The sequence below is a fragment of the Mustela putorius genome, unplaced genomic scaffold, assembly GCF_011764305.1.
Source record: "Mustela putorius furo isolate JIRA1106 unplaced genomic scaffold, ASM1176430v1.1 tig00537248_pilon_pilon_pilon, whole genome shotgun sequence".
NCBI classification, from domain to species: Eukaryota; Metazoa; Chordata; class Mammalia; order Carnivora; family Mustelidae; genus Mustela; species Mustela putorius.
The window spans coordinates 11,985,430-11,999,912 of NW_025422387.1; the positions used below are offsets into that span (position 1 = coordinate 11,985,430).

General features: G+C 49.2%; 1 protein-coding gene across 2 annotated transcripts in view; it reads right to left on the reverse strand.

The window, feature by feature from the left end:
* The window catches only part of VSIG10 (V-set and immunoglobulin domain containing 10), a 37,215-nt gene extending 23,826 nt beyond the window's left edge, over positions 1-13,389 (reverse strand). The window contains exons 1-2 of one of the 2 annotated variants that reach the window (XM_004753327.3): positions 12,760-13,389; positions 5,290-5,571 (exon numbers count right to left, since the gene is read on the reverse strand). In XM_004753327.3, coding sequence (XP_004753384.2) covers positions 5,290-5,571; positions 12,760-12,838 — 361 coding nt within the window. In that variant the 5' untranslated portion in view covers positions 12,839-13,389. The remainder of the gene's footprint in view (positions 1-5,289; positions 5,572-12,759) is intronic. The other variant, XM_004753328.3, reaches the window with a different exon arrangement.
* Positions 13,390-14,483: the final 1,094 nt, after the last annotated feature.

The following is a 14,483-nucleotide window of genomic DNA, read 5'->3' on the forward strand; positions in this document are numbered from 1 at the left end:
TCCCAGGACCCTGGGATCCTGACCTGAGCCGACGACAGAGGCTTTAACCCACTGAGCCACCCAGACACCCCTCAAAGAGACTTTTTTGATATCACTTTTAGAGACTGAACGTAGAGACACATGCAACAACCCCACTGCATCCCAATTTCCCAGGTGACTGCTGTTCCTATCCAAAGAGCTGGACCCCAGAGGTCTTCAGCTTCTTACAAGCACCCATCTCTGCGTCAGATGAGCTTGGCAAGACTCAAGGTAATCAATCTCTAAGCAAGGGTCCTCCATTTTCCGAAGGAAACCAAAAAAAATCTTTCTTCAGTGCGGCCCGAACACTCTTTCCTGAGGACCTTATGTTCTGAGGGGGCACAGTGTCACCCTCGGCATTATAGGATGAGGGCAAAGAGATGAACCCAATTAGTCACGGAACACGGGACTTTCCTGAGGCCCCTTCCTGGCCTCTCCTGATGTGACGGCCACATCGCTCGCTAGATGGGAGCACTCCCAGGCTGACTCCAAAGAGATTCTTGGAGGTCGATACCAACCAGCTTCCTCACAGTCCACGTGCCATCCAGCTCAAATGCCCCCTCAACACTTGAGTGGCCTGAGAAAAACTGACACGGCGAGAGCCTGGCACCACGTACCATGAAGTCTGACTGCAGGCTGCCATGGGATCATCTGATCACTCCGCTCACCAGTGCATGAGAGCTGATATCTTTAAAGAAGAACAAAGTCTAGTGGCACGTGTTCAGGTCTGTGCTACCTTGCCCATCCCTCCAGACTCCCTGCAGGTAAACACAGCAGTTCTAACCTCCTGCCCATCCCAATTTGGAGGCAGAAGAGGGTGCGTAAGTCCATGAAATAAAGTTGGCAGCCCCGAACTGCCCTAGACTAAAGGATTCCTGTCTTCTCAGGAGCAGGGGTCTCAATCCGGCAGACAAGATTCTTCAACTGCAACATTAAATTAGCAAGTAATATAGTACAGTCTCATGTCCTGAGACAACAAAATCACATCGCAGTGCCCATCCCAGGCATATTAAATCATCCCAGTGCACAGAAAACCTGATTCCCTGGAAGGCAGAGACACCAAATGTCCCCCGATCAATAGCCAGTGATCTCAGCAGTAGGGAGGGAGAAGCTACTGGCCCATATACAGCCAGCTTTGTGTCTCTCTGGCACCTCTGGCCACACACTCAAAGTCACTTACAGATAACAACTCGTCACATCTCAGAATTTCCTTTCCCTCCCTTCCAAGGCCATGTTCAAATGTTTCCAAACTTTTCTCCTTCAGAGACTCAGTTATCAACCACGTCAGTGAAAAGACGGGAAAAGCAAGATCAGGACCCGCAGAATCCCTGACCCACAGAAGGTCCCATTCCAAAGGGTTGGGTGTTAATGGATTGCTGGGAACCTGAGATGCATTTTTCCCAGAGGAAACCCATCACCTGTTTAACAAGGTGGCCAAGGTAACATGAACCAAGTGCATACAAGTGAGAGGAGTTCAAGGGACTTTCTCAACGTCACCAGGACAACAGCCCCCAGCACTTGGATTTGAATGCAGGCAGCTGGACCTCAGTGTATGCTCGCAGCTACGCAGCAGTACGATGGCCCTCCCCTCCCAGAAATGGATTAGGCTTAATCCATATTCCAAAATCTTCCATGCAAAATAAGGGCCGAGTCCCATCTAAGATGTCAAGGCCTCCCCTTCAGCCACTGTCAAAGGAGGAGCCACAAGGGGCTCCCTGAGGCCTGGAAAGGTCTGTGTTTGCCAGGGTTTGTCCTAGAATGGGATTGAGACCTGAGATTCTGGAGGGCTCTGGTATGTGGGAAATCACAGGACATCTGTGTTATGGACTGAATGCTTGTATCCCCTCCAAAATTCATGTTGAAACCTAATTCCCAATATGATGGTATTTGGAGTTGGGGCCTTTGGGAGGAGGTGATGAGGAGGTCATGAGAGTTAAGTCCTCATGAATGGGACTGGAGCCCTTCTAAGAAAAGACCCCTCCTTCCTTTCTCTCTCTCTACCTTCCATCAACTGAGGACACAATGAGAAAACCTATCTACAAACCAGGAAGTGAGCCTCGCCAGACACTACATCTCCCGGCACCTTGATCTCGGACTTCCCAGCTTCCAGAACTGCCAGAAGTGTTTGTTGTTGAAACCACCCAGCCTACGTTACTGTGGTTATGGCACCCCAAACTAGGTCTGCATCCAGTTTCCACAAACAAGCCCACAGCAGTCGGGGACACCGTATGTGTCCAAATGAAAACATTCCGTAATACAAATCACATCACAGTAACTCAGGGAGCCCCAAGAGCCATTTGAGTTTAGTGATTCTTTTAAGATTTTAAGTTCATGTGCATTATAAAAAGGCCTTACATTTATGTCCCTATAAGGCAATAATGAAACTAATCCACCCTCCCATAAACTTAGCCAATGATTAATCAATGTCAGATAAAGTCACCATAAACTGGAGAGAGTGATGATTTAAAAAAAAGCCACAAGTTGTTAATGCTGTCTTACTCTGTGGTCAAGAGAGAAGGCCTTTATTGCGGAGACTGCCATGAGGAATTATTAATGACTGGCAGCAGGAATGAGTGGCCCCTGGGCTCACAAGTAGGAACTGAACAGAGCTGGGCCAAGATGGGTGACATTTTTAATACACACACATTCATTCTTGGCAATTCAGCCGTTCAACTGTGGCATCTCCAAACGCAAAACCACTGCAGTCCCAAATTCCAGAGTGGGCAGAAACTTTAGAGACCATCCAGAAACCCAGACACGTCCTTGAAGCCTTGCTTTTCTTCATCCTCCACTTCCAATCCACCAGCATGTCTTATTGGTCTACCTCCAACATCATTTCTGAGGCTGTGCATTTCACCAAGGCCACTGCCACCACCCTGGTTCTGGCCACCAACCTCTAATGCCTCCAGTCGGCTTCCCTATTTTTATCAGTCCTTCCTGAGATCACACACATACAGCCTGCATGTGTAACTGAAATAATGCCACATCCAAGCTTCAGGCTCCAGGAGTTTTCCTCCGGCACCCACCACAGCAACAATAAAAATCTCAACTCCTTGCTGGGTGTATGAGTTTCTTGAGGCTGCCTTTACAAAGTCCCACAAATGAGGTGGCTTAAACAACAGACATGGGTTCTCTCACAGTTTTGGAGGCCAGAAGTCTGAAATTCACGTGTCAGGAGGGCAGGGGAGAATCCTTCCTCGCTCTTTCCCTGGCTTCCGGTGGCGGTCATCAGTCCCTGGCATTTCTAGGCTTCCAACAGCATCTCTCCACTTTCTGCCTCTGTTGTTCCGGCATAATTTCCTGGGTGTCACGTGCCTTTTCCTCTCCTTAGAAAGATGCCAATCAGGGGCACCTGGGTGGCTCAGGTCATGATCCCAGGGTCCCGGGATTGAGCCCCGCATCGGGCTCTCTGCTCAGCAGGGAGCCTGCTGCCCCCCACCCCGCCTGCCTCTCTGCCTACTTGTGATCTCTGTCAAATAAATAAATAAAATCTTTAAAAAGAAAAAAAAAAAAAAGAAGGATGCCCATCAGTTTGGATGAGGGCCCACCGAATGACCTCATCTAAACTTGATTCCATCAGCAAAGACCCTATTTCTCAGTAAGGTCCCATTCACAGATACCAAGAGTTGGAATTTCAGTATTTTGGAGGGATATAATTCAACCCATACCTCTCACACACCGGGCTCCCACCACACTAGTCTTCTCCCCATCTGTAAACGCATCACACTCAACTCATCTGGCCCAGGAAATAGTTCTTCCTATAGTTACTCTTATCTCTGCACAACGGGCTCCTACTCATTGTTCAGCTGAAATGTCACTTCCTCCAAAAGGTTCTCTCTGATCCCCCTCATTTAAAGAGCTCTCAGAGAGGGCGCCTGAGTGGCTCAGTAGGTTAAGCCTCTGTCTTTGGCTCGGGTCATGATCTTAGGGTCCTGGGATCGAGTCCCGAATCGGACTCTCTGCTCGGCAGGGAGCCTGCTTCCTCCTCTCTCTCTCTCTCTGCCTGCCTCTCTGCCTACTTGTGATCTCTGTCAAATTAAAAAAAAAAAAATCTTAAAAAAATATTTTAAAAAATAAAGGGTTTCAGAGAATCACCCCACCTTGACTCTCTGCCCTCATCACTCTGGTACTGCCTGACACATTCATGTACTTGCTTACGGGTCCATCTTCCCTCACTAGGATGTGAGCTCCATGCATGTAGGGGCCCTGTCTGTCCTGTTCACTCCTGTGGCCCAGTGCCTTGACCAGTGCCCGGCACCAGGCTTTCAATAGATATATACTGAATAATAAAGAAATAAATAAATAATCTTACAGATGATAACTAGGGAGCAGTAGGCATCACGCGTCTATTTCTACTAAATGACACATTCTGGATCTAGAACATGGGACTATCCGTCTAAACCAGTATGCAGCACCACTTTCTTTGCAAAGGGCCATCGAGTAAATATTTTAGGCTTTGCAGGTCACCCACCCCGCATCACTGCCACTCAACTCTGCCAGGACAGCACCAAAGGCACTCAGAGCGTGGCTGTGTCCCAACAAAGCCTTCTTTATGGGCACTGGAACTTCATATCATTTTTACATGTCATAATTATCATTCGTCTTTGGGGTTTTTTCCAAGCCTTTCAAAATGTAAAAAATATTCGTAGCCCGCAGGTCAGATAAGACCCACAGATATGGCTCGAGTTTGCCAACCCCTATTCTAAATTCATGCACGTATATCCACAGAGAATATACTGTTTGAGGGAAGTGCAGCATGTTATACAATAGTAGCTCACACCAAAGCCCTATAGTAAGCACCGTAGCATTGGAGCACTAGACCTACCAAGGTCCATGATGTATCATCCTCAATTAACAAATAAGGACAAGTAATGCTCTGAGATCCTAACTCAAGGTGACACAACCCCAGGACTGGAACTTGGGCGGTCTGACTCCATCATGTTATATGCTCTGACTGCGGTGCATAATAAAATCGTATTCACAGCAAGGACGGCACTAACCAGCTGAAAGTAATCGCTAACTAATGTGCCAGGAGCCATCAACAGCAGTTTATTGACATAAACCAGAATCCAGTCTTCACAGCAATCCTAGGACAGGAGAATTCTTTTCACCCCCATTTCACAGATGAGAACATCCAGGTATGAGAGGTGACTGGGCTTGCAGGTAGCAGAGCCCAGGACGAAACGCGGGCATGCCTCCAAAGCCTTCCTCCCGCCCAAGGCTCTGTGCCTGCCTGGCCAGCCGGCCCCAGGCCCCTGCCACCACACTTACCCGCCACCTGCAGCCACACTCGGAACCACCGAGTCTCGTTCAGGACCTCCCAGCAGGTGTAGTTGCCCTCATCCTGCAGCCTCAGCGCCTTGATGTGCAGCGAACTGGCATCTGCCAGAGAGAAGCGTGGCTCAGCCGGCGGGAAGCTGGAATTGGAGGACAGGAGGAAGACAGGCTCCGAGTCATTCCGGTACCAGGTTACCGGGCCCCTTGGTCCCGAGACGTTGCCACAGTGCAGAGTAATGTTCTCGTGAACCTCTCCAATGACCAGAGCCTCCAACCCTGCACGAGGAAGGTCAGGCTGTTACTACATCTCTTCATCTCTGAACACCCTCCCCTGTGCACCATCCCTCTGCATTAGGATTAAAAAAAAAAAAAAAAAAAAAATTAAGGTGTGTGTGTGCTGTTGTTGTTTTTAAGATCTTTTTTCCTTTTAATTTGTTTGACAGACGGATATCACAAGCAGGCAGAGGCGGGAGGGGAAGCAGACTCCCCACCAAGCAGAGAGCCCGATGCACGGCTGGATCCCAAGACCCTGGGATCATGACCTGAGCCGAAGGCAGAGGTTTTAACCCGCTGAGCCACCCAGGCGCCCCCAGGGGTGTGTTTTTAAGCACTCTGGAGATTACTGCCAGGGCTGATGATGAGCCTGCCGTGAACCGCAACCACAGAGATAGCCCCAGATCTCCCCCTCCCCGCACCACCCGTGCCCTGCACCGCAGGACTGGCTGCGCTCCCACCCCAAGCCCCACTGGATCACGTGGCTTGCTCTGGCCAATGAGGGGTTAGCAGACGCGATGTTCACAGAGGCTTTAGCACTTGGTTTAACTGGTCTTGCTCACGCCTCCTGCCATCACCTGGAGCCGGACATGCCCGTGATAGGACCCAGGAAGAGGATGAGAGCTACATATAAAGACCCCAGGTGTCTCAATCATCTGAGCTGAGGCCCGTCCAGGTCAGCCCCCAGCCACCCAGTGGATGCCCAGACACGTGAGTGAGCCCAGGCAAGATCAGCAGAGCCGACTAACCCCAGCCCTTGAGCTATATTGAGCACTTTCGGTCATTTTGTGATTGCCATGCAGTACTAATGTGGCAGGCAATAAATAACCCATACAGAACCCAAATGGTTTTATTTGCCTGGAAATCCAGAAGGGATGGAAGGAAGAGGGCCTGGGCTTTGATCCCACCTTCCTACTGCTGGCTCTTGCCATTGCTGGTGCAAACGATCCTGGTAGTCAAAGCTCTCTTGCTGCTCCAACTTTGGCCATGCCCTGTGTTAGGCACTGGGGAGCCAGTGATGGGCAACACAGAGACAGACCTCCAGAATCTCACAGTCTAGTGGGGGAAACAGACAATAAACCGGCAATTATCATCCAGGGTGATCAATACCATGACATGGCCTCAGAGAAGGGGCTCCTAAGCCCAGCTGGGGTGACTGCCATAGAAGGCCTCCTCCAGGAGGCCACACTGAGATCTCATGGACAGGTAGGAATTAGCCAGGTACACGGAAATTGGGGCTCCCAGGAAGAGGGAACAGCGTGTTCGAAAGCCCAGATCAGCAGCAGCAGTGTCACGTTAGAACTGCCAATTATCAGGTCCCACCCCAGAATATGTAAATCAGATAAATCCCCTATCTAGGGATGGAGGTGGAAGGTAGCACTGCATTTTAACAAGCCCTCCGGGTGATTCTTTTTTTTAAAGATTATTTATTTATTTATTTATTTATTTTGAGAGATCGCAAGTAGGCAGAGAGGCAGGCAGAGGGAGGGGGAAGCAGGCTCCCCGCTAAGCAGAGAGCCTGATGTGGGGCTCGATCCTCAGACCCTGGGATCATGACCTGCGTCGAAGGCAGATCTCCAGGTGATTCTAATGCTTACTCATGACTGACAGGTGTGAAGGGCAACAGATCTGGCACAGACTGTCACCAGGTAACAAGAAGCAAATTTGCTTCTCAGCCCATTTGCTGAGAAGTGTCAAGACATAACAGCCCCCCTCCACAATCAAAGTCCAAATACAAAGAGGCTGCAGGCACAGAACTAATGGGCAGAACCTGTTAGGAGTCTTCTACTCATGTTGTTGCACTCAGTAGATGGGAAAGGTGTGATGCCAAGAAGGAAAGTGGGTTAGATCCAAGTTCTACTGTGAGAAGGTAGCAGGGTGGGACCAGAAGCTAGACTTCTTGCTGTCCTCTAAAATGTTCTCTGTCCACCACATCAGAAGTTTTCAAAGTATGTGAATACACTGGGGTTTGTGAAAGGTGGTATTTCATTAAAAAATAAATTGCCTTTGACAACCGCACAGGGACAACTGGGCATCCGCGTACAAAAGAATGGGGTTAGACCCCTTACCTCACAACATATATAAAAATTAACTCAAAATTGGGGTGCCTAGGTGACTCAGTGGGTTAAAACCTCTGCCTTTGGCTCAGGTCATGATCTCGGGGTCCTGGGATCAAGCCCCGCATCGGGCTCTCTGCTCAACATGGAGCCTGCTTCCTCCTCTCTCTCTCTCTCTCTCTCTGCCTGCCTCTCTGCCTACTTGTGATCTCTCTCTGTCAAATAAATAAATAAAATCTTAAGAAAAAAAATTAACTCAAAATGGACCATAGCTCTAAATATAAGAGCTAAAACTATAAAATGCTTAGAAAAGAAAAAAGAATAAATCTTTGTCACTTTGGGTTAAGCAATGGTTTCTCAGGACACTAAAATCACAAGTAACGAAAGAAAATGACTAAATTGGATTTTGTCAAAATAAAAACTTTTGTGCATCCAAGGACACCATCCACAGAGTGAGAAGACAGACTACAGACTGTGATAAAAATGTCTGCAAACCACCTGATGACGGGTTTGTATCCAGAACATATGAAGAACTCTCACCACTCAAAAATAAAAAGATAAATAATACCATTTTTAAAATGGGCAAAGGGGGCGCCTGGGTGGCTCAGTGGGTTAAGCCTCTGCCTTCAGCTCAGGTCATGATCTCAGGGTCCTGGGATCGAGCTCCGAATCAGGCTCTCTGCTCACTGGGGAGCCTGCTTCCCCTGCTCTCTCTGCCTGCCTCTCTGCCTACTTGTGATCTTTCTCTCCCTGCGTCAGATAAATACACAAAATTTTTTAAAAAATTAAAAATAAAAAATAATAAAAATTTTAAAATGGGCAAAAGATCTGAATGGATATTTCTCCAAAAAGATATACGGAAGGCCAATAAGCACGTGAGAAGACGCTCACTGTTAGTCACTAAGGCAATGAAAAGAAAACCACAATAAGACACGTACCACTTCATACTCACTGGAATGGCTAAAATCAAAGACCACAGCAAATGAACAAATACTGGCAAAAATGCAAAGAAACTGGAATCCTTACGCGTCGTTGGTAGGATTTTTTAATGGGGCCGCTCCTTTGGAAAACGGCGTGGCATTTCCTCACAAGGTTAAAGTCACAACGTGACTCAGCAATTCCACCCCAAGGTGTAGATCCAGGAGAAATGAAAACCTACGTCTTCACAGACTTTACATGTGCATTCACAGCAGTGTTATTCATCACTACCAAAATATGGAAACAGCCCAGGGCGCCTGGGTGGCTCAGTCGGTTAAAGCCTCTGCCTTCAGCTCAGGTCATGATCCCAGGGTCCTGGAATCGAGTCCCACTCTCTCTGCCTGCCTCTCTGCCTACTTGTGATCTCTGTTAAATAAATTAAAAAAAAAAAAAATGATGGAAACAACCCACATGCCCACCGGCTGATGGCTGATGAATGGACAAATAAAATGTGGTATATCCATCCAGGGGAGTATTATTCAGCCATAAAAAGGAATGGAGTGCAAACCACAGCATGGATGAATCCTGCCAACATTACAGTAAGTGAAAGAAGGCAGTTCTAAAAGACTCCATACCCTGTGATCCCATTTATATGAAATGTCCAAAATAGGCAAATCTATGGAGATCAAAAGTAGATTAGCAGTTGTGTAGGGTTGGGGCAAGTGGGTTGTCGGGGGTTGGGGGGGAGGAAGTAGTGAGGAGTGACTGGTAATAGTGAAGAATACTGCGATACTACTTTCTTTCTTTCTTTCTGGAGTGATGAAAACATTCTGGACTCAATTAGTGGTGACAGTTGCACAATCTTGTGAACCTACTAAAAACCACTGAATTGTATACTTTAAAAGGGTGAGTAAATGATATCTTAATAAAGCAGTTAAGAAAATAAATAAACTGCCACCTGCCTCTGAAAAGCCTTCCCTATTATAAACAATAACAGTGATATGCTTTTGGTCTTTTGTCTACTTAGAAGGGGCTCCTTCTAACCCTGGAGCCTGGGGCAACAGGACGTTCCAACTCTCGCCTCATCTTGGGTGCCACACCACTCCCAACTGCCAAACATGAGAAACAAACAAAAAAAAGAAACCAAAAAACCAAAAAAACCACCCCAAAACCAAAAAACTCTAAGTCACTCACTGGAAGGCAGACAATGTCTTGTAATGCTAGAGATTCCAAAACAGCAGGAAAGGCTTCTGAACAATGACTTTGAAAAGCAGGTGAGAATTCTTTTTAAACCATTAGGCCTGAGAACCCAAGTTCTCAGAGGCAATGCGCATGGAGGAGAGAAGATGAACTATAGAATTACGGACCTGCCCCTTCCCAGCTCCCTGGCAGATGAATAAAGAAAGAACCTGGAAAAGCCTTGGCAAAAGTCTCGTTCTGGAACTTGAGCTAACATTGTCTTCTCCAAGGAGCAGAAAGACGCAATCATAAAAGAAGCCATTTCAAGGCATTTCACTTTGCTTTGCTTACTCCATTCTTTTTTTTTTTTTTTTAATTTATTTATTTGACAGACAGATCAGAAGTAGGCAGAGAGGCAGGCAGAGAGAGAGAGGAGGAAGCAGGCTCCCCACTGAGCAGAGAGCCTGATGTGGGGCTCGATCCCAGGACCCTGGGATCATGACCTGAGCCGAAAGCAGAGGCTTAACCCACTGAGCCACCCAGGCGCCTTTTTAACTGCTGAAGCTGAAGGTGACCTTGAAGGTCATTTTGTCCTGAGATGTGGCAAGTCCTGAGGGCTGAGTTCAAGATGAGGCAGGCTGAGCCCCAGCTGAGTGGAAAAGAATTTGGTCATCTGTTAGGGACTTCTGTCTAACAGGGACACCAAGGGGCAGTCCTCGAGGGAGCAATGGTTCCATGCTTGATCTTTCCATACTCCCTCATTTCACAGATGAGAAAACTGAGGTCCAGAAAGCTTAAGTGATTTCCCCTAAAGGCCCACAAAAGTCACTAGGAGAGCTGGGACTGTCACGGAGGTCTTCAGTCCTTTGAGTCACAGGGATTTATCCTGGTCTCCCGATTAGACAGATGAGACAATAAGACATCCTAATAGTTTGCGTTACCAGAAGCTGTCCCCCTGGTATCCACAGGCTTCCCTACCCAAAGGCCTCCCTTCCCCCACCTTAAATTCAGAATATGGACCTAAGGAGGGAGCGATATAAGCAACCATTTCCCAATGCTACCCTCCTACTATAGCTCACAGACCTGGGATTGTACCCCAACACTTATTTTTTTTTTTCTACCAACTTTTCCCCAAGAATGACCCGAGATTTACAAGCTGAGGGGACAGGGCAGGCGTGAACATTGTTGGGAGTGAAGTAACAATTTTTTCCCCTGAGATAACTCCCAATTTGGAAAACAAACAGCAAAAATACAAGCTAGGGAAGCCCCCTGGCACTATCCATGAAGGTGAACTTGGCCTGATAGCAAAATGACCGGGCATGGCAGTGAAGGAAGCGTCGCTGTGCGGTGAGCTGCAGCCAGGCTAAAAGCTGGTTCATTCCAGAATGATGATTGTCGCCCAGGGTTCTGATGTCCCAAGGCCCCTGATGATCACGGCACAGTAAACACAGTAGACAGCCGGTGAGAAGGGAACTTCCGGGGAGAGCCAACTAGAGACTGTCCTTTCCTCCCCGTAGCACAGTGACCACTAAGTGAAACACCAGCAGGGGCCCGCAGGTAAGGTCCATAGAAGAGGGTCAGGACTAAGTACTACAACAGGAGAGGTGGAGCAAATCTGGGGTCACAAGCCCTAGAGAGAAGGTGTAACCACTGCTCAGTTCCAGGTGGGAAAGCCGGGGCTGCCCGATCATCACATTTTTTCCAGATAAACTGGAAACCTAGATTATGGGAAATTTTACTGTTTTTAAATGATTGCCGAAAACAAAACAAAATCTTAGGACAGCCTAATGGTTAGGAACTTTTGGCACTTGCTGCTAGGAAGCTGGGGGCGGGGGGGCAATTCCTGTTACAGGAATCAATCAGCAGTGTGCCGGCATGGGCTACACAGAAAATAACACCCCAGGGCGCCTGGGTGGCTCAGTGGGGTAAGCCTCTGCCTTCGGCTCAGGTCATGATCTCAGGGTCCTGGGATCAAGTCCCGCATTGGGCTCTCTGCTCAGCGGGAGCCTGCTTCCTCCTCTCTCTCTGCCTGCCTCTCTGCCTGCTTGTGATCTCTCTCTCTCTCTCAAATAAATAAATAAAATCTTATTAAAAAAAAAAAAAGAAAGAAAAAGAAAAGAACACCCCAAGTATTCCGGCAAGGTACACCACCTCCCGGCCCCATCTCCTTTCCCTCGACCTGAGTCCTTGCTCTCACTACTTGTCACCCTGCCCCGCACACAAAATACACACATTCGCTGGTGCATTAAATTCAGAAATGCTTTTTCAATATTTCTGTATCCTATATATTTTTGTAAACAACCTGTAAACTTAGTGTTACAAGGGAGAGCACCGATGAAGCATTTGAGGCCTTCCGCCAATCATGTCAAGTGGAAGAGGTCATGTCAAGTGGAAAGGCGAGTTTTCTCAAAGTCTGAAATTACTTCAAAATAAAAAGGTTTGGTTTGTGTTTCTTTACGGCGAAGGACGGAAGGCATGGTTTTTGAATGTGCTAATCCGCACGGTTGGCTTGCAAGGGTGTGTAGGGAAGTCCACAGGTTACAAGTGTAAGGCGAATTCAACCTTGGGCAGAGGAAGCAGAGAATAAAGCAGCCTGGAGTTTGAGCCCCAGCGCAGCAGGTAAAACCAGAAAGCAAATTTACATCCGACGTTATTTAAAAACAAACAAACAAGCAAAAAACCAGTCCACAAAAAAAAAAAAAAAAAAAAAAGCAGCCCACCACAAAATGCCACTTCCCCCCCTACACGTGCCTCTCCAATTTTCCCATCTTCAAAATTTCCATCTCCGCAGGCCCTCTGCAGCCTCGCCGCCTGCCCACTCCAAGAGACTGGGGCTATCTTGCCCTCCATCAGGCGCCCGGGAAAATTCCTTCCTGCAAAAGGAGCCGAGCAGCGAGCAGGAAACTCAAGACCCTCCCGGGGCGGCTGCGGGGCCGCGGCCACAACCGGCTCCCGCGGAGTCGGAGGGAATTGGGTCCCTGGCTCTCCTCTTTGCCTGGCAAAACTCAACTTTTCCCTCCGGATCGCGGCCCCTTACCTGCGGCGACCCAGCGGGCCAGCAGCACCCCGAGGCAGACAAGGACCTGCGGCCGGGACGCCCGGACGCCTGCGGCCATCTCGCCCCAGAGGCGGGTGGGGACTCCTCAGGAATCGCGGGCTCCGGCTGGGTGGGTGCGCGTCCCCACCCCCAGGGCCCCGGCCCCTGGGGTACTGAGTGCTCCTCCCAGGTCCTCGGAACGACAGAGGAGCCCCACTCTCCGCAATCTCCGGGAAGGATGCTTGCGCTGAGCCCGACGTCCGGCGGTGGGAACAGCCTGGGGCTGCCGGCGCGGTTCTGTCTGGGGAGCGCCCGGCCCGGGGTGGGAGGGCGCACCCCGCCCTCTGCGCCCGCCACCCACTCCCGCTCGCGGAAAACAACAGGAGCGGGACTCCCTCCCGCCTCCCATCCAGGCGGGAGCCCAACTTCCTCTACCTTGGCCGGGGAGGAGGGCTTTATGCAAAGGGCGCGCGCCCGGGCGCGCCGAGCCGACTCCGGCCCGGCCGGGGGTGGAGCGCGGAGGCCGGTCCCTCCCCAAGCCCACTCCGCCCGGGACGGCCGCCTGGAGTCGCGGGGACAGCTGGGGCCCGGCAGAGCTCTGCAGCTGCCGCAGGACGGCTCCCCCGCTCCGGCTCGCCGGCTGCTTCCCCCTCCCGGGCGCTCCGGCTGCAGCACCCGGAGGAGCGTGGCCAGCCGGAGGGGCGGGCTGCCAAGCTGCAGAATTCAGGGTCCCCTCGGCGTCCCAGCTTAGCTCTTCTGGGGTTCTCGTGTGCTGTCCCGTGCTCAGGGCGGCTGCCAGGGCCGCCATGGCTGTCTTCTACCCTTTGCCCAACGAAGAAGACAAGTCTAGAGCAGGAGAAAGATGATCCCTTAGACCTCCAGCCAAAAGCGCCACGAGACTCCTGTTCTCCTGTGAACTAGCTGAGACCACACAGCAAGATCGAGAACCCAGGGGTCAGCAGAACTCGTTCTCAGAGCTTTCTGTCTCCTGCGCCCCCCAACCGCAACCTCATTCAGTCTGATTCCCAGAGAGCCGAGATTCCTCTGCCCTGCCACATCCTCGCATCCTGTCCTAGGACAAACAAGGTTACCATATCCTCAGGAAAAGCGGATACTTGAAACTGCCCTAGGCGGAATTTCCTTAAAAAAAAAAAAAAAAAAAAAAAAAGCAATTAGTATAGTAAAATATTACTTGCAGACTCTAGGAGGGGGTACAGCGGTGTTTGCCTTCTTACAACTTTTCTGCATGTTTGAAAATGTTCATCATAAAATACTGGGGCAAAAGCCCAAAAATTGCTATTAAGAAACATCACTGAAGAAAAAAAAAGAAACATCATCTGTTCTGTTGCCCCAAAGGCCCCTTATTGAAATACTTCTTCCATGATGAAATCCTCTTGAAACGAATAAAAACAGTGTGTCTTGCCTGATGAACTGAGCCATAAAATTGCATAAAATGGTTCTTCCCTTTTCCCTCTTTTGCAAAGTGATTTAACTCTTCAGCCAGCTCTCCTTTCCCTTCAGTTTCACGTTTCATCTTTTACCTCGTGGGAAGGTAAATTCTCTCCTAGATGACCTCTTCCTGTTTCCTCCGTGCCTGGCACCATGCAACCACCTACTATGTATTTGTTAAATAAACAAATGAGAGTTCATTGGTTTTGATATTGTAGCTCCCCAAGCTTTTCTGGCTAACTCCTAACTTCTTACCTCACGTTCCCCACCTGAAG